The sequence below is a fragment of the Chamaea fasciata genome, unplaced genomic scaffold, assembly GCF_029207755.1.
Source record: "Chamaea fasciata isolate MVZ Bird 193981 ecotype frontalis unplaced genomic scaffold, bChaFas1.0.hap1 SCAF_6, whole genome shotgun sequence".
NCBI classification, from domain to species: Eukaryota; Metazoa; Chordata; class Aves; order Passeriformes; family Sylviidae; genus Chamaea; species Chamaea fasciata.
In genome coordinates, this window is record NW_027094091.1 from 6,533,764 (window position 1) to 6,555,599 (window position 21,836).

General features: G+C 39.0%; 1 protein-coding gene across 1 annotated transcript in view; it reads right to left on the reverse strand.

The window, feature by feature from the left end:
- UVSSA (UV stimulated scaffold protein A) overlaps positions 1-21,836 on the reverse strand; it is a 44,325-nt gene extending 22,489 nt beyond the window's left edge. Inside the window, exons 1-7 of the mRNA XM_066185319.1 lie at positions 21,591-21,836; positions 21,023-21,353; positions 17,556-17,676; positions 15,957-16,382; positions 14,807-14,916; positions 14,024-14,152; positions 807-921 (exon numbers count right to left, since the gene is read on the reverse strand). Coding sequence (XP_066041416.1) covers positions 807-921; positions 14,024-14,152; positions 14,807-14,916; positions 15,957-16,382; positions 17,556-17,676; positions 21,023-21,353; positions 21,591-21,688 — 1,330 coding nt within the window. The 5' untranslated portion in view covers positions 21,689-21,836. The remainder of the gene's footprint in view (positions 1-806; positions 922-14,023; positions 14,153-14,806; positions 14,917-15,956; positions 16,383-17,555; positions 17,677-21,022; positions 21,354-21,590) is intronic.

Consider the following 21,836-nt stretch of genomic DNA (forward strand, 5'->3'; position numbering starts at 1 on the left):
TTTAATTTACAGCTTTTTGATGGCAGCGACCTTTCTTTACAATGTACTGAAATCTTGGGAGTCCTCAAATACATGGAGTTAAGAGAGGTAAAACACACAGACTTACTAAGCAAGAGGTACAAAGGACAAGAAGCAATGCACTGAAGTTGAATTAAGATGAACTTTCCTCAGTAACACCACTCTCAATTTCACAAGAACACATAGTAAGTATGACTTCATTTAAAAATTACCTACTTTTAATAAGAATGCAAAATTATAGTTTGTCATCTGGTATGTGCTTTGTGGCTGTAATTCTGCACTTGAAGGCTGAGCTGCATTTAACATCTTCTGACAGCAATACCTAAACAAAAAGAGCCACCCTGCAGAGCTCTAAGTTGGCCATTCTATGGGAGGAAGTGGCTGTGCATTTCCAGCTGCAGGTGACGGAACAGCACCTTATCCCAGCTCACCAGACTGGCACCAGTATTTGTAATATTCAGGCTCATTGCCAACTTTACTTTGCAATCCCTTCACTCCCAGCATGTGTTCTGCACACTTACAAGCAACACAGAGTGCTGCTCCTGGCTCTGAACTCCCATGGAAGATGATGGAATGAAATAAGCTGCTCATCTCAGTTGCTCTTGCTCCTAGAAGTATTTATTTATCCAGAGCCAATCAGTGCTCCGGTGTCCATGTAATGACTTCCTCAGAGCAGGCAGAGATTACCCACACCGCTGATCACTTTATTACTTCAGAATGGCTGTTTATTTACCTTAGTGCAGCAGTAACATGCAGGGATAAAGCCTGTCACAGCTGGGCAAACTCACCATATTCCTTACGCAGGTGGTCTGGAATGTGGGGCTCATAACCTTCCTTCTCAGGGACCTCCACAAATTCATCTTCATCCTCATCGTCGTCGTCATCATCATCCGAGGCTTTCATCTACAGAGATATTTTTGTTGGGGTTATTTTCTCTTTATATTAATGTGAAGACTATTTTTCATTTCCCCTCACATTGAAAATATTTTGCAGACATCCTGATAGCCCTACTGAGACTTCTCTATGTCAAAAGTATTTCCCTAAATATGTATTTAATCTTTATCTAAGATTAGGCCTTAACATTTTATCTGCTTAACATTTTATCTCTAAAGCCATACTCTATCCTAAGGGCTTCTTTAAAGCCCCTTTTATCCATCAGAACACATGTAGTTGGTGAAGTCTGAGAAAGTGTGAAGCTATAAAATAAGACCAAAAAATCTTAAAATAACATCAAGATTTTGACTTAATGAACAAATTACAGTCTTACCTCTTCTCATTTTGGATGACTTTACTCATTTAGCAGCACCCAAATAATCTGTGGCATGTTAAATGGTATCACAAATTGTTTAAGAGCTCAAAGCCAGAGCAGGCAAACAGAAGGGGAAGCTAATAGTGGGGAAGCTAATAGTGACCCAAATAAGAATATTCAGATCTGCATTCTACAGTGGTTCAGTGTGTTTCTGCACAACAGCACTAAGAATTATTTGATATTTTATTTCCTAACTGATTTGGTACATCCCCAACCATTTATATCACCAGACAGCACACACTACTCTGGTTAAGATCAACGAAACAGGATTTTCTTAAATGGGCACTTGGTCTGTCTGGCAGTCTGAAATTGAGGATCTATGACTAGGTGAAAAAACAACAAATGGAGTTTCAACTAACCAGTGTAATTCATCCACATAAGTGGCTGCCTATGTACAATTTTAGCTAGCAACTGCTGTATATGTGCCATCAAATCTATACTTTTTCTAAGCTTGTTCCATAGCTGAAAATGATTTTTATTTCTAAATTGCACATAAGTTAAAAGAATCTGTGTCATCAGATATGGCCTGTACTATCAGACCTTCAAAAAAGCAAATGTCAACTACCCTAAAAAGGCAACAACGATGGAGTCTGCAAGGTTTATTTCCTTTGCCCATGTTCAGAGCCACCTCATTCCCAAGAACATTTATTTCACTTTATTGTATGTTTGCCATGTGCTTTTACAAGGAAATAGTAAGAGGTATCCACGAAATCCAACCTGAGCACAGGCTATCACTTCCTCCACTTCATTGCAGCAACCCAAAGCAATGATAAGGAACAACATAATTTTCACTATTTTCAGCTGTGTTCTCTACTTCTATTAGTGCATGTGGCTTCTGTTAATATTCATGCCAACTACTCATTGTTAGAAGCACCAGAGGATATTTCAGGTTTTGACTGCAGCAGAATTTTCCCAATCCAATTCACTACTCTAATCTTGTGTCACAGCTGAGTTCCTTTAAATCATACATATACTCTGAAGCCAAAAATCTAGCAGCTAATCTTGGATTATTAAATGTAGTTTAAAAAATTAAAATAAGTAATTATTTTTTAAAAAATCAGTATTTCTTTTTGGCCACAATTAATTGTAGCTGTATTCATTTCTTACAAAGAACGTTAATTGATGTTAATACAGATATACACATTAACACATAATGAACGAGTGGTACAAGTTAAAAGTAAGATTCTTCCCTTTGTTTCAAAAGTTACTTTCATCTAAGAAAGCTGCAGTTCTGGTGAAAAAGAAGAGAAAGAAACCAGATTTACTGTCCTGATGACAAGACCTGATTTACTATTGCATTCTTACTCGGGAACACCTAATTAGTCTTCATTTTAAAATAAAGTCTCAGGGCAATCATGTTTGAGAGCACCCTGCTGCCAGAGACAGGTAAGGACCCCAATGCAGTGTCAGCTCAACTATCCCTATTATTCCTCCCAATTATCCCAAAGCTGCCAAGGCTCTGCTGGTGGATCCTGCACCTTTGGTTTACTTTATGTTTCCCAGTGCAATAATTTTTCCTGATCTAAAGGAAAGCAGCAATTCAGGCCATACCTGGCCGAGCCAAGACAGATGCACACTGAGCCTGACCTCCTCAGCAGAAACCAAAATAGAGTTCTAATCAAAGAAAGAATCAAATATTCCACCACTAACCACAAACTCCCAATGCCACTAGATTTGCAAGCAGAACATCTGCCTGAAAACTACAACTCTTAGAAGACATTCCTAATGGCCCTTAGAAAGAAAAAATAAATCATGTTTTCCACTGCACATCTGAAGAAGGCTAGAGATTGAAGAGAAGTTAGTTGGTTTGTATTTTGGTTTTGAAATTCTGCAGGTGTTGTCATTTGCTTTTCATCTATTAGGGACAATTTAAATTTGGAAGTAACCACTGGAAAATAACCTTCAGTACTTCTCCAGCTACAAACAGGACATTATCATAATTCTCATACTTAGGTTCCATTTCTTACCTAGCTACTAAAAAAAGATTTCACCAAGATAAAACTTGTCATAGATCATCTTAGTCTACAACTTTGTGCCCTAATGTACAAACTGACAAACTTTCACATCATAAAACAGGGAAAGTAAATTCAGTGTATTTCTTTAGTTTTTTACTCAGTCTGTAAACAAATAAACAGCAACAGGTTTAAGGAACAGAGAAATAGTGTCAAATCAGCAAGAGGAAAAAACTCAGTCCAGCTTCATCAGTTAAACTGCCAGATTATACCTAAAATAGAAGGGATATAATACCAGTACTTCCTTGCATGTCATATCTGAGAGGACTAGAGGGAAAGCAGAGTACTATCTTTAATTGAAATTTCACCTAATTTGTTCATATCACTCGAGGCACATATCTCTCTGTATGGTAATATACTAAAATTCAGTGGACTTCACTGAATCCTCCACTTGAAAACTGCACTGGAAGCAACTTTGCTGTATTACCTGCCTGATCTAAAACTTCAAAGCACGTGAAAAGCCTGACAGAGAAAAGGCATAATCAGATGCAAATCCACTTTGTTTAGGTACAATCCATGAACTGTGCATTCGAGTACTATAGAAAACATTAATCATAGGAAACTGTAATTTTTGTTATCAGTCTAACACTAATCAAAAGGGAAACCTGTCACTACCGCTGACCTGTGAAACGTCCCAATTATACTCTTCAGAAATGACAGGAGCACTTAACTTCCTCACTGAGTAAATGACGACAATCAATCAAGTTTGAATAACAATGAGCCACGGAGCTGAAAATTATTTTTTGTATAGAATCTACCCAGGAATTTATGAAAGGTGAAAAGCAACCCAAGGTTTTAGGGGCATTATGGCTTTCAGCTAGTGCAGCACATATCAAACACTAAACAGAATTTATGTGTTTTAATTTTCTAAAAGGTAGATGTGGACTTGGTGCTACAATGCATAACATATAATGCCAGATTTTAAATATGAGGGTCATTTTCATAAAATATTATGCGTATTGTTCACACCCTTGAATTTCCCTAGGGTCTTCTATTAAATTTAGACTTCCTGTAAAAAAAATTAACTGCTTAGCCAACTATCAGGAATTAAGCCTCTTTTCTCTTCAAACAGGCATAAAGTCTTTATCTTGATAAAATCCTCAACAAGATAAATAAGTTATCTTTTTATTTTAAAATATTAAAGTTGTCACTGTTGGAAATTCAAGAAGTCGCACAGTAATAGCAGGTAGTTAAGTCTCAATTTACTTCATTCCAGTGGTACTTTATCAGAATCATCCCATTTATGTTGGTTTGTTCCATTTCCTTGCTAGAGAAAGTGAGAGGGCTCATGAGCAATATTAGTAGTTAGAAAAGTATGTCTTGTGTTTTTAAAAGTTCCACTTTTCAAGCATGAAGACAGCTCCAAAATCAACTTCTACAGATGTAGCAGGAAAGCTTAACCACCTCCTATCTATGCTTCCACTACAGGCAAACTTTTTCAGTCAATTTAAAAAATTAAAATAAACAACCCACCATTAAATCAGAAGAAATAAGTATTTCAGACAATAGTTTTAAGTGGCCGATTAAGTAAATTATAATCCTTTTAGGAATGAGGGGTTAGGGTACTTGCAACCATGGAAAAGGAGATTAAGATAAAAACAAGCAATATGAAATTTCTAGTGTGCCATGTCTGAAGGGAAGTATAAGAGCAAGTGATAAATACCACAATGTAAAGCTTTTCTTGTAGTGTACAAGATTAAATACCTTGAAGATAGGTAGTCACACAACTGCTTATTTCTCAATCACCTGTCAAAGAATGTGAGAAAAAAGCTCCTGGTTTCAAATCCATTCTAATTATCAGGTGATTTGAGGAAACTCACTCTCACAGTCTTATCAGAGATGGAGGGTGAACGACCCCCCCCTCTGTCACTAGAGAATGGTCCACCTGAAGGGAGACCAGATCCCCAGAATCAGAGGCTGCTTGCACCATCACTGCTCTTCAAGTTCCATAGGGAAGTGAATTTTTAGCCCGTTAATCTGCTCTAAAATGCTGATATTTAATTTTGTATTTATTTACCAAAGTCATAGAATGATGCGTTTGTAAAAGTATGTGTTGGTTGTTTCTCACTGACTAGATATCTATATTCCTGTGAGAAGAAATGGGATTTAGCTAGGCATTTTTCAGATTCTTGAGCTGGACTTACTTACATATGAGAATATGGTTTAAAAACAGACAGAAAACATACATGCATGATTTTCACTGTAATCAGTTGGAACATCTTCACAATTCTCCTGATTTTTCACTAAAAACTTAAAATAGTGCTGACTATTCCAACTAGACAAGTGCAATCAAACCATTTCCTCTCTAACTCATTAAAAAAACTTGAAGAAACAGATGTTTCCTCATTACTCTGCATTATCAAAAAAACCTGGAAAAAACACTAGATGCCAGTAGAAATGCAATTGTTTCTTTTACTTTGCAGTCAATGCTCCAACAGCTTCCATCTGTTAGTGTAGCTCAGTGCAACCAGAGCCGCAGTTAAAGACCTTGTTCATCCATCCCAACCAGTAATAAATGTGAAAAAAGCCTCCACACACCACACAACACTTGGAAAGATGTGGAGAAAAGCCCTTGATCCTTTTCTCACTTTTATACAAATTGACTGCTATATTCTGTTAAGAGGATTTAAAAACCTGAGTCTCTGCAATCATAATTAAAGCAAGCAGTAAAATGACTGAAATATACAATGCAAACGGTTTATAGGACTAGATGTACAGCCACTGCTAATTATTGTAGAATAAGAAGGAAGAGAAAAGATAGCACACGAAGAAGTCATATCTACTCACTAAAACACCACTTGCAAACTACAGCTGGGACCATTAAATAAATTTTGCATGGTCTAATTAACTTGGTTTGCAATCTCAATTACTTTTCACCCAAGAAATCACTTTTGTTCAGTTTTATGCGTGCCTGTTTCCCTTTTCTAAAAAAAAAATGATGTAAGGCATCCTCAGACAAGTGAACTCTAAACTTCATTTGTCTTTCAGCAGGCTTGATGGCTATGCATTTAAAAACCCATTCTATCTTATAAACTAAAAATTAAATGTACTCAGCTGTGATGGTCGTCATTGCATCTGCTATTTATATGCTAATACCCTCACTGAAAGATCTTGCAAATTATTCCACCATGCCAATATCTCATGTGCATCTACTCAAAGCCAACTAAATATTTTTCTAGAAGATTTTGGTTAGGGTACCAGATTATTTATTGCTGTAGAACCTAGTTAGAGGGGCAACCTTAAGCACATGAATTTTTTATTCAACTGCAACACAAAACATACTTCAGTCATGTTAAATGAAATTTGGATATGTTCTATGTAAGAAAACAGTGGGGTAAAAATCTTCAGTGCCAGTAATAGAAACTGAATAGTCAAACAGTGTATCTTTAATGTAAAGACGTGTTCCTCCTTTTCCATTCTTTTATATCATCCAACACAGTGACATGGAAATAAATGTTGGCATTTGGACAGATTTTAGAACCATGCTTGAGTTTTCTCATGTGCAACACAAGGAAAACACAAACTCCTAACAGAGCTGTATTTATAAGATCCTCCCACACACCCTCCCTCCCCTTCACTTTGTGAGATGAACATAAATTCAAACCCCGATGACTGCAAATTAGATATGTGGTCCAGGCAAAGCACATTTTATGTTCACCCGTAAAAGTATCACCATTCATTCCATGTGTAGTTGCTCAACAGCACATAAGCATCTTGGCCAGGCTGACTTTTATTTAGGAATGCACTTTTCACATGATTTCCTAATTTCCAGGAGTTAGTAAAAATGCTTAAAGGGTTCCAGCCCAAGACTTAGCCAAAGTACACCGGAGAATGAGCACTCTTTGCTCCAAACTGCTTTAGCAATATAACAAATACCTGATGAACCAGTTTTTCCCTAAAGCAAGGGTCTGTGAGGATTCTCTCAGGCCTGGAGGGGCAAGCTCAAAAACCAGTTCAAAAGACTCTGCATGGGCATGAATCCTTTCAGAAAAAGATGCTACGTCCAACAGACCCAGTGGATCAGTGTGTGCCTTCACAGGATGCTTTCAGAAGACAGCAAAAAAAGGCAGTCTAGAAAACTGGCACATTGGACAAAATTATTACCTCAGGAAGATATTGCAAGGCAAGTTTAGTATTTCTTTAGCAATAACCACTCAAGATGTGCCCTCAGATGTATTTTCATACTTCACTACTTGAGCTCCTACCATCCACCAAAATCAACAGTATGTGGTTGTATAAATCATCTTAATCCTTTAAGTAGGTACAGCAAAAAGGCCAAGTTCTCTTGCACAATCCACATTTTTCATAAAGTAAGTATCACATTCAGGGGAAATGTAGCAGTTTTAGTTAAACTAGTGAAGGTTTCCAAGCCTAACAATAATAGGCAAATATACATCTCAATTAAATAAACCTAATTTATTACAGACAGGTAAACAAATTATTCTATGTAAGATACACATAACTTTACATATATTTCTGATTGTGGATTTCAGGTACAAAGATACCTTAGACGCGAATATGTTTATTTCATATTGCTCATCAGCTAAATTTAAATGCATTATTATATGTTCCAAGTCTAAAAATTTTCTTCCTTTTCCAGTTTTGTAAATACCTATTTAGCAATGTACCTCCGTGAACCTCACAAAAAAAATTCACTTCAATATACTATTTCCCCTCGTAAGGTAGGATGGATAAAAAGCAGGAAGCAAATTTATATCTCCTACTTACAGAGCACATGCTGCTCAGTATTCATAGATGAATCAAGGAGGATGACCCTTCGGCCTGAAAAACTTAAATACTTAACATAAGGGTTAACTTGATGATGGAGACATCCTACTTTATTTTATACTCTATTAGAAGAGCTCCAAATTGCATTGTGCGACCTGCGAATCAGATGGGGATCAGAGGTCGTCACAGCGACAACCCGAAGTATTCATGGCCAGATCTGCATAACAAGATATTTTTAATAACTTCACAGCAGAAGAAGAAATGTTTAACAGAAATAATAATAACATGATAAACATGACAATAAAAATAACACCAATTAAAATAGGGAGGAGGGAAGAGGGAGCATTAAGTATCTGTATGACCTACTTAATATTCTGTGTTTACTTCTACAGTTATGGTTCACCTGGCTTTTTTTATAAATATTACCTAGACAAAAGGTAGTAAATTTATTTAAATGTTGCCTGGGCTACCAATCTGACCATATAAATATTAATATATTTTATTATTTATTCCAACCACATTACATGCTAACAATGTATAAAATCTGGTAAAGAACATCTTTAGGTGTAATGCTGACATTGTTTTCTATAGAGAAATACAGGAATATTTGATAACTTAGTAACAATCAACATCAAGTTACCATTTAAATCTTAAAATGGAATGCTTCCAGTTTTCCAAGGGTAACTTTTGTTAAGAGTTGGGGTTTTTGTTAAAAAGCAACACCTGGGGAAAAGACTTCTCTACAAAGGTGTCTCTCTTGCTGCATGGTCTGAGCATGTTTTAGGAAATGTGGTTTCAGGGACTGTGAAGGATCACCAAGGACAATTACCTAACCCCCAGAAACAACTTCTCTAAAATGAACAAGAGGAAAATACTGTAAGGATGTGAGTACAGGAAGCTGTTACAGAAAGCTGTCAGCGGGACTGGATTCTCTATGGCTACAGAAGCAGAAGAAGAAATCTAAAATTCAAGTGCAGCTTTTTTCTCTTCTAAAGCAAGCACTAACTTAACAGAAAGACAGACTTGAAAAGAGCTGGTTACAAAGCTACAAAATGAACAGGTAGAAATAACTCATTAGAATTGCCAAAATGCCAAACTGATAGTTGAAAACCTGAGGAAAAAAAATCAGCAAGTCTTGTAACCAAGTAATTGGCAGAACTCTTGGCTTAATTTATAACATACTCAATTTTTAACCTTTTAATGTATTTTGGGACTAAATAGTTAACAGCAAATATTTAAATTGAAAATTTGTAACAATTTTTTGACATTACTCTTTCTGAAAAAATCTGACTTGTATTATAGTGAGGTTTGAGTAGCAGATTCTGGACAACACAAGGACAGGCTCCTCCAAATCTAATTATTAATGGCATTATCAAGTTCAACCAGATGTTTCACATGGATAAAATTAAGTACACGAATAAATCAAGATCCAAGCGCATGCTTAGATTTGACAGAAGATAAGGAAAGGTGAAACAAAAAGTAATGAATACAGTTAATGAAAAACTATATATGCCTGGTTGTTAATGTAATTTGAAATTTAAAATTCAAAGTGTAACAGGTCTGTTAATTGATTCCCCTGCTGACAGACACATGAATGGGATGTTTCTCACATCGTCTTTCCTCCTGGATTCTGTCTGCCCAAGTTTTAGCCAGTCTGAGTACTAAACCTACCACGGCTTCCCAAGGTAATTACATACGACATAAGCATACTTTGAGTGTACAAAATCCAGCTAACGAGCTACATTTCTATTAACAGTGTCAGAATTCCAAGTATTCCTAATGGATGATTCTTTATTGCAAGGATGTAAGTGAAAGGTAGCGTGCATGATTTAAAATACAGTACATACTAGTCCTCTCTAAAACTGCAAGATCATTTGCATCTATTTAGCAGCAAATCATACATTAAACAAGAAAAAAATTAAAATCTAGTATTATAAGAAAAGGAAGTCAACATTGAGAAACAAATCTATTTCTAACCAGCAAAAAAAGTATTTTTAAGAACAATTTGATCACAAGTTATTTCTGCAAAAGAATCAAAAGTCTGGAAAGAGTAGAGTCTATTTAAACACCAATCTACGCCAATAATTATAGTTTTACTTTTACAATAATTCATAGAGTCACGAAATAACGTGAAGTGTTCTCTGGTATGCTGCTGTTACCTGAAAACACAGACTGAGCAGATGGCTGGCTCTGAAACAAGGTGGCACAGAGAAAAATACAAAGCGTGCAGTTTGCACTCCCTCTACTGGGCACTGCAATTATCCAGAGCAGGCACTCGGAGAAGAAAGGGCCATGCCCAAGCATCTCGGTACCGTGAAATAAAAGCCTTTTTACAGCTCCCACCCTCTTCACCTGGATTCAGCCAAAACCCAGATTCACAGAAAGATGAATTTCAAAAGCCTCAAAATGTTTATATCCTCAAAATGCACTTCCTGTCAGAAACCTGACTGACACTCCAAAGAGGATTTAACTACAGCGAACGTAACCTGTGTAAGCACACAAAAACTCATTTGCCTTTGAGCAGTACAGGTAGTCTGCAATTTTTTTCGTCCATCCTCCACCCATTTGAAAAAGTAACAGCTCATAAGAAATGCGTTGACTTCTCATCTGCTGGGGGCACAGCAGTGGGAATGGGCAATGTGTGGACTGGGAAACTGGGATGTACTAATAATTATAAGATCTGCTGCAAGGGATTTGTTTCTAGACAGACAAAGGATAACCTTTGTTTTTCCTTTCCCTCTCCTCCCACAGCTCCTGAGAGGCAAGCACAAAACACAGGCTACTAATGCTGGCAGGGTGTAAGTGTCACCCAGAAATGATGGCCCTCCTTGTAATTAAGACTCTCTTGATGGTTTGTGTTCTTCACTTTCATGGAGGAGAAAAGAAAGAAGTGGTTATAGCTCATGTCACTATAAACCATTTTAAGTCAAAGTGCCACACTGTATAAAGTTCTGTGCCTTCCTTCAAGCAACTTTGTATAAGGGAAGTTCCCTAAACCTCCAGAAAGTTCTCCTGTGGTTTGCAAAGCAGTATGACTTTTCCATTTTTCAGTAAAGATAAAAGTAAAAAAGAACTTCAGAGAAAGTAACTTGTGCTAATTGTGTAACAGGCTCTGATTGCCAAAGGGTCCCGCCTTGGAGGCTTGGGCTCTGTGATATGGAAAATTAAATGAGAAACAATGGAAAGCATGGATGTAATAATAAGGATTGCCAAAAGCACACACCTTATGAACCAAGCAAATATTTCCTCTGTGGAATCAGGCCAGGTAACTATCAATTTCTCGCTCTCAACGTAATTTATGTGAAACTACACTGCTGGTATATCCATATTAAACTGCAGCATCAAGAATTACTCCAGATATATACAATTACTTGCATTTCAGCCACATCCATGTGTAACTGACCAGCTAAAAAAGAGCAGCAATGACACATGGCAATGGTAAGGCACCCCAGGACCTTCCCTCTTTAAAGTGGCAACTTAAATCTCTGTGGGACTGAGAGTTATAGTAGAGTTCACAGTAATAAATCTCCAGTTTCATTGTCTCTCACTAAACCCTTCCCTTTATCAACTTTCATGATCTCAGTTTGAGGATGGGTAAAGCCTTTACTCCCTCTGTTCCCAGACAGAATAGAAACAAAGCACAGAATAGAACAGATGAAAAGGGGGGAAATCAGTGACCACAGAAGCAGGAGACTGAGCATGAAGAAAATGCGAAAAGTTCCAGGAGAATGAGCAAGCCCAAGTCCCCAGCCAAGTTGCCAAGTCCCCATCACTGTTTGATATTTGCTAATTAAATAAATCCACTCTCTCCCTGAAAGAATGGCTTGCTGTGGTGCAGGATCATAATGACAGTTGGAATGCGCAAGTACACAAACAATTCACCTTTACACTCTCCAGTTAAGGACACAGCTGCTTCAGAGTGCATCACCAGAACTGCCATCCCAACCAAACACAGAGATGGCACAGACCACGTACATGGGATCAATTTACATGGGACCCTCTGCACTCGGCCACTCGATTCCCACTCTCCCTCTCTGCTTGCTGAACACTCCCCTCACTCCCAGGTGTGCTCGTCTCCACACATCAGCAGTCCAGCACTCGCTGGTCCCGTGTGCCAACAAATCACATCGGTAAAGCTTTGGCAGGACAGGGTGGCTGGGAGCCAGGGCTTTGAAGGACAGACAGGCTGTCACTACTTCCTCTCTTGGCTTTAGAGATTCAGAAGACACCAAAACTTTGGCACGGCAAGAGCTACAGCTCCAAGGACACAAGGATACCTGGACAAAGCCCCAATACCTAACACAGGCAGCAATGCTCAATTAAAGAGGAGATGTGTGCAGTACTTCACATGCTGACATGTAAATATTTGACAGATGGGGCTTCAATAATCATGGCCTTAGAGATTCTGTTTATTTTGTTCTACCAGACTCCCAATTTGCCATGTTTTTATGTTTCAATAAAGTCATCTGACACATGAATAAAATATAATTTATGCAGTTCCCTTCTGCTGTACAAAGCTCTCTGCGTTCAGATTATAAATTTAAAATAACTCAGCACTAACACTATTTTTGGGTATTTCCCACTGGAGAGAAAACCTAGGAATATTTATATATTGTTTTTTTAAATTAACTCAGCCTGCATTGCTTCATTTTGAAAGTATTGTGAGCACAACGTGCTTCCTACCTTTTGGCCTTTTAGCAATGGATTTTATTAGCTTTCAAATTAATATAGGTATTAGTTCTAAACATGTTACATAAGCACACAGATAGCATTGGTCACTTTCCTAAGTGATAACAATTATCATTCTTAACACACACATGTACACATTCACACACATACACGAAAATCAAGGCTGGAATGTCTTTTATATCTTACAAGAAATATAGCAACCAATATTCCATGCAGAGGTGCAGCGAATGAAGTCCTGTCAAGCAAATGGCAGAAATGACAGCAGATGTCTGGATTCCTTCATAGCTGGTTGCATAAAGGTAGCACACATATTTCACTGGAGACAAAAGACTCTGACAAGATAGTCTTTCAGTACTTTTCATTCAGAGTTGGCATTTTTGACTGGTGTGGCACATCAGGAGGTGTTAAGATGATGAACCAGATTAATCTTGATTTAGCTTCATTTGTACAATGAAGGCAAAGTCTACAACACTCAGTCACGGCTAAATGAGGCTACACGATTTAGCTCAAGTCCAGATCAAATTCTTACAATCCAGTAAATCCAAACCAGATTCTAGTTTGGACTCTGACCCACAGCACTTATTTTCATGTCAAGCCACACAGTTATTTCATTTCATACAGCCAACAGAAATCAGTATCATGCAGCTCTGCTGTTTATCTACATAAACTGGCCACAGGCTACTTTTTGGATCTGAATAGTGTATTTGATATTTCAGCCTCTGTTTATTCACAAAGTCTACCTAGTTCAGAAGAACTGCCACAGGTAGTTAATCTCTGTGAAATAGTTTGATGCTCCAAATTTTCCTATGATAACCCTAATCACATTACATGCTTAGTACGGAGTAAATGCTACAAAGCAGAGAAACTACTTTCCTGAACTGAGAGACTCCCAGAGTTTAGCAAGCTGTGAAAAAACATGAGCAGCACAGCGTCTACTGAGAAATATGCACAAAAGAAGCTGAGGACTTAACAGTGTTACACATAAAGCAACTAAAAGCAAATAAAATATACACTTACCTGCTTCTCTATCCTAAACAACAGGGATGTTTTAAAAAGTTCTGGTCTATTAATCAGGCCCCTGAAATATTATACAAGTGTTTACAGCTCCTTGAGGGAAGCTATAATCTGCTGAATTAGTGTACTTTACAATAAAACTTGTGTTGAAAAGTTTCCCAGGTTAGGGCTTAAGAGAAAGAGCATTTTTCTGCATACAAGCAAAGCTTTACTAATGGTCCTCTCTAGTAAAAGAGAATTTTAAGAAACTCACCACTTTTCTTTTTCTTGCTTTAAAGGAAATATTCATTTCCTTGTATTTCTTCATAGCAGTCTCCAATTTATTCTTGACTTCAATGGCACATCTTAGCCGATCATCATTGATTCCTGCTCTGGTAAGAAGCTGCAAACCAAGGAAACAACATTCTTATTCTCTTCTAGAAGTCTCAGCAAAAAAAAAAAATTACCAGTTTTCCTTCATAATGAAACAACGATGTCAAAAATTCCTTTGTTTTACAAGTGACAATTAGTGAAGCCAATTCTTTTTCTATCTAGACTATAAAACCTAATAGTGAAGCCAAAGATTGAATAGCTATTACAAACATCTTCTGAGAGTGACCTTCAGTTGGCAAAATTCCACACAGGAGGCTCCATGATACACTGCTAACCCGACAGAGAGATGTCTAACAAAAATAAGCTGCGTTTTACTTCAAGACTTTGCAAAGAAACCAAGTTTTACCTATCTTAAAAAAAACAAAACAAAACAAAACAAACAAAAAAACCCCCCAAAAAAACCCAGAACAAAACAAAACCCAAAAAAACAAAGAATTGCCTAGAGGTACCACACTCATGGCTGAGAGCTATCAGACAAGCTACATAGCTTCTGCAGTCTCCTTTAGTCCACCCGTACTGAAATGGAAATCTTCTCTAATTGTTTGCTTCTACAATCTTTATTTCCATTTGGCTCACTCTCCCTCAAGCTTTAATGTATCTCAGTCCTTGTTTCACCATCTTTTTATTAAATAATGAAGAAAAAATAATTATTTCTTTATCCCACCTGAATCCAGGACTGCACAGACGGCCAGAACTTATTTCTGAGAAGTTTGTGAGCATCCATGACACTGTTGATGATGGCAGTATTATCTTCATTCTCTTGCACTTTTATATCTGCTCAAAACAGGGGAAAAGAGTTACTTAGAGTACATTTATGGTGTCTTCACTACAGGAGCTAAAGAAGGCAAATTATTCTTTCTAAGACATTTGATCACTTCAGGGAAAGTTACAAACATCAGAATGCTTCTCTGTTTGGTATTAATTATTCTATTACTATCCACACATTCAAAAAATCTGAGGAAAATAGGAAAAGTGTTCAGTCCAGCATTCCATCATTACTATGGAATCCCCAAATAAACCACAGAGAAGTACAGTTCTGCTATTTACATTACATCTTGTCCCAAGGTCAAATGAACTGGGCCTTATTGTACCACTTAATATTCAATCCAAAATAATCCCTACCCTGGTAGTAACAGGGACCTGGTTGCCAAAGCAGCCAAGTGTGCCATTATCCAAGTAAAAATTATACTTTTCACTCACTGTTGTCAGCAAACGGAGAAGCAGATATCACCCTTACTGTCTCTACATGGAATTCCCTTAGGACAGAAATTGTAAGAGACTTCCAAAACACAAACCATCCTGATTTCTCTACAGGTAATTCACACTACCAAAGTTATACAAAAAAAGGTGTAATCACTTGCTAGCAAAACTACTTACTTCCTTGCATGAAAAAAGTTTCAGAAACACTCAGTTTAAAGATTTTTAAACTAGCAGCTTATTCCCCAGCTAAAGAGAGAAAGAGGTGGATTACAAAGAGAAAGAAAACTGTATTCAATAAACAGATTTTTTTAAACACAAGAGATTCATTATAGATACTATGAAGTGCTAAAATGGGCTTGCAACAACTACTACAGAAGTTCAGCCTTAGAAAGTAATTAACAAAATCTGCTAATCACACACAAGGACACCCAAAACTAAGAACAGTTACTAGAGAAAAATAAAAAATAAGTTTAAAAAAATCAAAGTGGTGTCCAGGAATCTCAAAGCAAAATAGTGTTGAGTAACCCCAGCATTTAAGTAACAGAAAACCACAAGCACAAAACACTTCAGAGAAAGGCTGCCTCCAGCTATATGTCAAAAGCTTTTGCAGGTACCTGTGGAGACTTCAAGGTCTAGAGTATATTTATGTGAAATAAGCCCATGGTTCCTAACAAAAGTGTGGTAATCATCATCATCGAGAGCAGGGCCACTGTACTGAATGTCCGAGCACGTGTCTCCATCCAGCTCTTTTTGCTCCGGCTTCTCATCTCCCTCTTTGCTTCTATCACTTGTAACACACTGAGAAACAGGAGGAATGTCCTTGCTGCAGCATGGCTGTTCATCATCCATGCACCCCAAATAGGATGGGTTAACTTCCACCCGGGAAGACAAGGAGGATGCAGGTGTGGCCTCATTAGCAGACGTGGGTTTGCGGAGTTCCAGGTCAATGTCGTTCACCCCAAAATTGAAAGGATCTGGCATCAAAAGCTGGAAACAGTTTTCCATCTCTGTCAGTGTATCAGCAATCTCCTGGGACATTTCTATCAAGACACAATTGTTTTATAAAATTGTTAGATACAGTAAAACATTAATGCCTGCAGAGCAGACACAGAGGTACAAAACAAATATGACTGTCAAATGGGGAATCCATTTATGCAGCGATGACTGAGTCATACAGACCTTCCTCTTCTGCAGAAACTGTCCTCATAAAAGTGACAACACCTATGCAGGAAATCTAGAATTTCCTGAGCCAGTCATGTAGAATCAGAGCTCCTCCTTTCCTTATCCTCTCAAAAAATTTCAGTATGTAAAGATGACTCAAGTGCTTCATAGAATTTGAAGGAAAAGAAGGTTCAATGAGATATTCTTAATGATGTTGGTGGGTATTCATTTTATAATCATGAATTTTATAGCTGTGTGTAGGAATAGCCATGAACGTATGTTAATGCTCAAAGAGATGCTACTGATACAAACTATTTTAAGAAAGTTAAATCTTTTTAAAATTCCACTCTTGTGCATGAAAACATTTCCAGCATGCAAAATAAATGCAGGCAGAATTGCAAGCATTACATACACCAAAGTAATTTAATTAAATAACCCTTTATAACTGCAGCATAATACATTTACTATCCCTGTTGCTCTTTGGGGTGACAGAAATGTGTCTGCTATGCACATATTCCTCAGAGACTCAGGCCCCTGTTATGTTTTCTAGCTGCACTGTGACACTTTTCACAGTTATCCCACACTGCATCCAGGATTCCTGTGCAGACCATTGCCTGCATTTCTGGAATACAATGACTGTATATATAAGTAATGTAAGTAATGCCATCAGCCAGCAAGGCAGTGGGAAGTCTGTGCCTAACAGAAATTAGGTCACTAGCTCAAAAAACTAAATCTCATGATTCGTTTACCTGAGGTGATGCACTCACACTTTACTGAATTAGAGACCAGATCTTTGCCTGGTAACATTTTCATTCTTTCCCATCTCTTCCTAATGGACTCACACAACAGTCACTTCTTTCCCCTGACATTCTTTAGGTGAGAGAGAGGGAGGGTTGAGCTCCTACAAATGCAGTATTCCTGCTTTCTGTGGTCAGCTATTATCTGGATAGCTATACTCTCAGAATTTATTTTATATAAGCTTAAAAAACGTTGTTTTAAAACAAACAAAAAAACCAAACCAGAAATGTATTGAAAGAACCAAAGCAACCAACCTTCCATTTCTTTTTCAGTTCTTTTGACTTTTTCTTTGTAAATATTCTCCAGTCGTTTTTGCTTCTCCTCTTCTCTCCTCCTTTCAGCCACGGTTCTGGCATGCACATCCTGAAAATCCACCTAAGGAGGAAATTAAGAAAAAAGTGTAACATTCCCTGTAAGAAATATATAGAAAATCCATTTCCTAAGATCCTTATCTGTGGTGAAAAATCCTGTAACATCAGCAATCAGCCAGAAGCTCAGCAGCATTTCCTTTTATCTCTTCTCTCCCTTGAATCAGTAACTACAGCAATTGTGAATAGAGTTTTTACTCCTATTAATAAAGAACTGTTGAGAATCAATGGCTCTCAAAAGAAAATCATAAGGTAGAAAAACAAACCCCTTAGATTTTCACATCCAGAAGGCAGGAACAAACTGGGCTTTGGGAGACTTCTGCCACAGCACTGGAGACAAGGAGTTAGGGAGAATGAGCAGGAAGAGACTATGCAGGGTAGATACTACGATTCCATGAAAACATCACACCAGGTCTACCAGGAAATTTAGGAAGATTTGTAAGCACAATAACAACCAGTATATACATATAACTTACAAAAGAACTTTGTAAGAAAGGAAAGTAAAAGAGAAGGCCTTCAAATTTACAAAGAAAGACCAAATTTGTGATTTTACGATTACGTTGTTGGATTTTGATATTGAGGGAAAAAACATTCAGTCTCACTTCCTTACGGCTGAATTATAAACATTAATCTGAACAACTCAAAATGCTGTTTCTTAAAATATTCACAATATTTTGGGTTTGTTTTTTTTTTAGTTTGGTCTTAGAAAGGATTGAAAACGCAAAAAAAATCACTCCTGTTTTAAAGAAGGGAGGCTTGATTGCATTAATGTACACGGAAACCCTATTAAAAAGCACAGAAATTCCTTTGATTGCTACCACATAACTTTTATGAACTGCTAGACAGACAATGCTGAGTGCTGAGCAAGCCTCCACTTTGCTGATTCTGCAGCCCACAGACTCTCTGGTGCAATTTCTCCATCACAAACACTCACTGAAGGTTTGTCATTCTTGCCACTGCTAGATGATCAAGCATGGCAACATCCAGTAGTGGCTCTCGACAACCTACAGCAAAGTTTTGGAGTCACACAAATGTTCTTATCTAACAGCTGTCTGAGAAACTGGCATGCAGGGTCTCCAGCAGTTTAGGAAATACCATGCTCACCAAGCTGGGTTCTTTTAGCAGGGAGTGGGCAGGCAGAATGGCGGTAGGGGGTAGTTTGCCAAACTGTCACTGGAAAAGATTTGGTTTCACAACCTATTGCATCACGTGGAGTGAGCTTTCTTGGTTTTCAGGATCAGACTTTCTTACAGGTTTGCATAGTTCCCCATACACAACTGGAAGAAACAGGTCCACCCATAGAGCAACGCTGCCCACAAAAGCAGAAGAAAGATACAGAACCCAGGAACTACAGCCATCAATTGCTGGCAGTCAGACTGGACTGCATAAAAAACCAGACACAGCTCCAGCTTCCCAAAGCACAACTTCTGCCTCATGCCAGAGCACCTACAGTGGAGTCACTTGCCCATTCTTTCCCATTCTCGGTACCAAAAGGACCATGAAGTTTTTTATTGCTGGTCTGCAACTGTGGAACTAGATGTATGAGGAGCAAAAAACTGCTCGACTGAAAGGATGCTAAGCAGCAGGCTGGGACAATTCCTGCAACTTCTGTGAAAATACTGGAACACAGCAGGACTATACTCTGTGTGGATCTGCTTGAAATCTTGTTCTGTAATTCCATCCATGCATTCCTCAGATACAAGGATACTACAATATGAGTCATGTGCCCAAATATACAAACATTTGGAAATGTGTGATTTTTTTTTTTCCTTTCTTCTTAACTTTGAGACAAGAGTTTGAAAACAATTACTTTCAGGTATGCTGAACCATTATTTGCTCTTAAAGTCAAACACTTACAGAGGCACCTGCTTGGTAATTACTACTCCTGACCTACTAACATTAAAAGTCTGGTGAGCTGTCTAGCTTTACTCCCTGAAAGAGCAGCAGCTATCATCTTCGGACTGTTGATGAAGTGATTTTGTTGATCATTATGAAAAAGCCAACCAAAACCCAACCAGGAACCACACACAGAGCTAACACTCCACTCAAATTGCCCCATACTACTGTGCCAAACCAGTAAAACTCAATAGCTGATTGATTTTACTAGAAACATGTAGCAAATGCCTCCTCAAAACTTTTGGTTGCTTCTCACACTTCAAGAATTAAGCTGGCAAAAAGCCAGCTGGCTCATATAAATTCTTTAAACACAAGAGTTACCAAACTACCTGAGACTACTTCAGTGGATATTAATGTTTGTAGAGGAACTCAAATCCAGCTGCTCCAGAAAACAGAACAGCCTGTATCAACAGCTGAAAAGGGATCCCCCAGTTGTTACTGGGGAGCAGCCACTGCCCACAAGAGCACAGACACACCTGCCAAACTTCAGCACAGCTGTTGGTCACTTGTGTTCAACTGGGTGGAACTGCATTACATGTTAAAACCCCCTTGCCTCAGACTTGCACTTCTCCTTGTCACTGTCATTTAGTTTTCTTCCTTTCTTATACAAGATAAAAAAGGATAATTCAAAAATAATAATCTTTTATGAGCAGATGCCAAAATCTGTATAAAAAACCAGCACAGCACCATTCAGTAGGGAACACCATTAGCTTACTATGGAACCAGAAGAGAAATATATCATGTATCACAATGGTTTCTTATCTACTGTTAGGAATCTGAATCTGTCTTTCTGAAGACTAAGAAAATCAGTACTGAAAGCCTGTTATTATCATTGTAGGTAGTATGACTGCTAGAACAGTGTTCCAAATTTCACTGTTGGACCTCAGAAGACAGACTAAAGCAGTAGAATGTTCCAACCACAGTAACTTGAAGTGACATCTAAAAGCTAAGGTTTACAAGGAATTTCTCTTTCATAAAACCTTTTTTCTGGCACAGTAACACTGCAGCTGAGAGTGGCAGCCATGTACACTTGCAGAGTCGTACAGCAAAGGGGACCCAGAACTGGGCAGCTCAGTACAGAAATCAGGCTAGTTTAAACTGGCATACAGGGAGTTAACAGCTGTTTCTCCTCAGCCCAAGGCATGACCATTATTGCCCTTTCCAAAAGGGATAAACCTTGGGGCTCCAGTCAGGAATCAGTGGGTGAAAGCCAGCTGGTGAGCAAAACCTGTACCCTGAAAAAGGCAGAGCACAGCTGTGAGTACGAGACTGGGGTTTCTAAAACCGACAGTACTGCAAGATGAACAGAAAGCCTGGGGCTTGTTTTCCAAAAACCATGATCAACAGGAAGTCTCCTACAGCTTTTTTTTTTTTTTACATTTATCGGTTTCCTTGCTTTGAACATCTCCTGGTGATCATCACCTACTACCACAGAGAGGGGTAAAAGCGCAGAGTACCTTCTTGTTCTGCTTTAGGAAGTGATACCCCAGGGAAAGCTGCTTGTAGGCCTCCCCGTATTTCTCGTGCCAGTCTTGCACTGCCCTGATGGCTGCTTTCCGCAGCTTCTGCGCCACCTCCTTGGGCGGGGGAAGCGGCTGCTCGTGGTCTATCCCCACCGTGAGCTCCAGGAACTCCTGGAAGTTGGCGATGAGCAGCGTCCTGAACTGGTGGGACCTGGCGAACAGCTCCTGCACCACCTGGAAGGCGGAGAAGCGCATCTCGGCGTGCTCCTCCTGCAGCCGCGTCACCAGCAGGTGGTAGGCGAGGCTGATGTGCTCCTCCGACGACCTGAGCACGGAGAAAACGAAGAAAAAGGAGGGAGAAATATTTAAAACGAGGCTCATCACATAAAAACGTAAGTTTGGGGAAGCAATTTATTTAACATTTTAACGAAGCAGCTTCTGTGACGGCAGCACCCAGTCCCCAGAGCAGGCCCCAGGAACAGCGTTCGGGACGGCTCTGCCCGGGACTGCCGGCCTGGGGACAACGAGCGGGGCCCGGTTCTGTCCCTCCCTCCGGCCGTACTTGCAGATCTTCTTCAGCTCCTTCATCCTGCCAGGCTCCAGGCGCGGCTCCCCCGAGGTGGTGAGCTCCTCCACCAGCTCAGCCAGGCGCTGGTCCATCTCCGCCGGAACCGAGGCACCGGAGCTGCCGGGACAACCGCCCCGAAGGTCTCTCAAGCCGGGGAAACCCCAGCCGGGAACCTCCAGGGGCGACGGGCCCGGCCGCGACTGGGCGGCGCCATCTTCTGGCCCTCGGCGGAGCCCCGCC